The 1,554-nt window shown below is 73.2% G+C and overlaps 1 protein-coding gene across 1 annotated transcript; it reads left to right on the top strand.

The window, feature by feature from the left end:
• Positions 1–21: 21 nt before the first annotated feature.
• ZNF574 (zinc finger protein 574) lies at positions 22–1,549 on the top strand (the record flags this gene model as incomplete). Its single annotated transcript, XM_041472155.1, has 1 exon — positions 22–1,549. A coding segment is annotated over exon 1 (1,527 nt), but the record flags the coding sequence as incomplete, so codon positions are not given.
• Between the last annotated feature and the right edge of the window lie 5 nt (positions 1,550–1,554).

The raw sequence follows: 1,554 nt of genomic DNA, 5'->3' as shown, positions 1-1,554 counted from the left end.
GTTTCCCCCTTTTTCCCCCCAGATGTCCTCCCCCGAGGAGACCCTCCTGCTGCTGGAGCACCGCTACGTCTGCTCCGAGTGCTCCCACCTCTCCCCCTCCCTGGAGGAGGCCCTGCTGCCCCACCAGCACCACCTGCAGCCCCCCGCCGCCGGCCCCCAGACCCAATTCCCCGCCCCGCCCCCTGCCCACCCCCACCTGGAGCTGCTGGGGGTCCCGGCCGAGCTGGAGCCCCCCAGCCAATTCCAGTGCCTGGAGTGCGGCGCGCTGCTCCTGACGCCGGGCCAGCTCCTGGAGCACCAAGAGCTGCACCTCAAGCTGCTGGCGGAGCCCCCGAGACCCTCCCCAAATTCCGCCATCCACTTCGAGTGCCCCGAGTGCCGGGCGCTCTTCCAGAGCCAGGAGCTGTGGCTGGCTCACCGCCAGAGCCACCGAAACGCCCCGAACCCTCCCCAAAACCCCACCAGGGTGGATCTGGAGCATTCCTACCGCAAGCACGGCGCCGACGGCGCCGCGGAGCCGCCGGCCGACGCCGAGAGCTCCGTGCAGCTCCTCCTCTACGAGTGCGGCGAGTGCCTGCAGCTCTTCCAAACGCCCAAAGATTTTTTGGAGCACCAATCCGCGCACTTGGCGCCGCCGGCGCCGCCGCCGGAGCCGCGCTGCCAGCACTGCCGCGAGCTGCTGCCGTCGGCGCGGCTGCTGCGCCGCCACCTGCGCTGCCACGCCCTGGGCGCCTTCCAGTGCCCGCTGTGCCCGCGGGTGCTGCCGGACCCGGCCGAGCTGCGCCGGCACCGCGCCGGCCACGCCGGCGACTCGCTCTTCCTGTGCCTGGACTGCGGCTCGGCGCTGGACACCGAGGCGGCGCTGCTGGCGCACCGCCGCGGCCACGGCGTGGCCGAGCCGCTGCACCGCTGCGCTTGCGGCAAAACCTTCGCCAGCATGACCAAGTTCCTCTACCACCGCCGCTCCCACGCGGCGCCGGGCTCAATCCCGGCGCCGGAGCCGCTTTTGGAGCAGCCGGAGGTGAGTTTGGCTTGCGGAACGTGCCAGAAGGCGTTCCCCAGCGCGGCGGCGCTGGCGCGGCACCAGCGCTTCGTGCACCGGCTGGAGCGGCGGCACCGCTGCGGCGCCTGCGGCAAGAGCTTCAAGAAGTCGTCGCACCTGCGCAACCACGCCCGGACGCACACCGGCGAGCGGCCCTTCCCCTGCGGCGAGTGCGGCCGGCGCTTCAGCTCCCGCGCCAACCTGCTGCGGCACCGGCTGACGCACACCGGCGAGCGGCCGCACCAGTGCCCCGAGTGCGGCAAGCGCTTCGCCCAGAACTCCACGCTGCGGCAGCACCTGCAGCTGCACCTGCGGCGCTTCCCGCACCGCTGCGGCGACTGCGGGCTGCGCTTCCGCCGGCCGCACCGGCTGCTGCTGCACCGCGCCCACCACAGCGGCGAGTACCCCTACAAGTGCCCGCAGTGCGGCTGCACCTTCCTGCTGCGGCGTCTGCTCGACGTCCACCTGCTCGGCCACGCCGGCAAGGAGCCGGCCAGGTGCCAGGGCTGCGG

Source organism: Pyrgilauda ruficollis, unplaced genomic scaffold, assembly GCF_017590135.1.
Source record: "Pyrgilauda ruficollis isolate IOZ18807 unplaced genomic scaffold, ASM1759013v1 scaffold1070, whole genome shotgun sequence".
In the NCBI taxonomy this organism is placed as follows: domain Eukaryota; kingdom Metazoa; phylum Chordata; class Aves; order Passeriformes; family Passeridae; genus Pyrgilauda; species Pyrgilauda ruficollis.
Note: the sequence above shows the minus strand (reverse complement) of the source record. Positions and strands in the feature narration are given on the sequence as shown.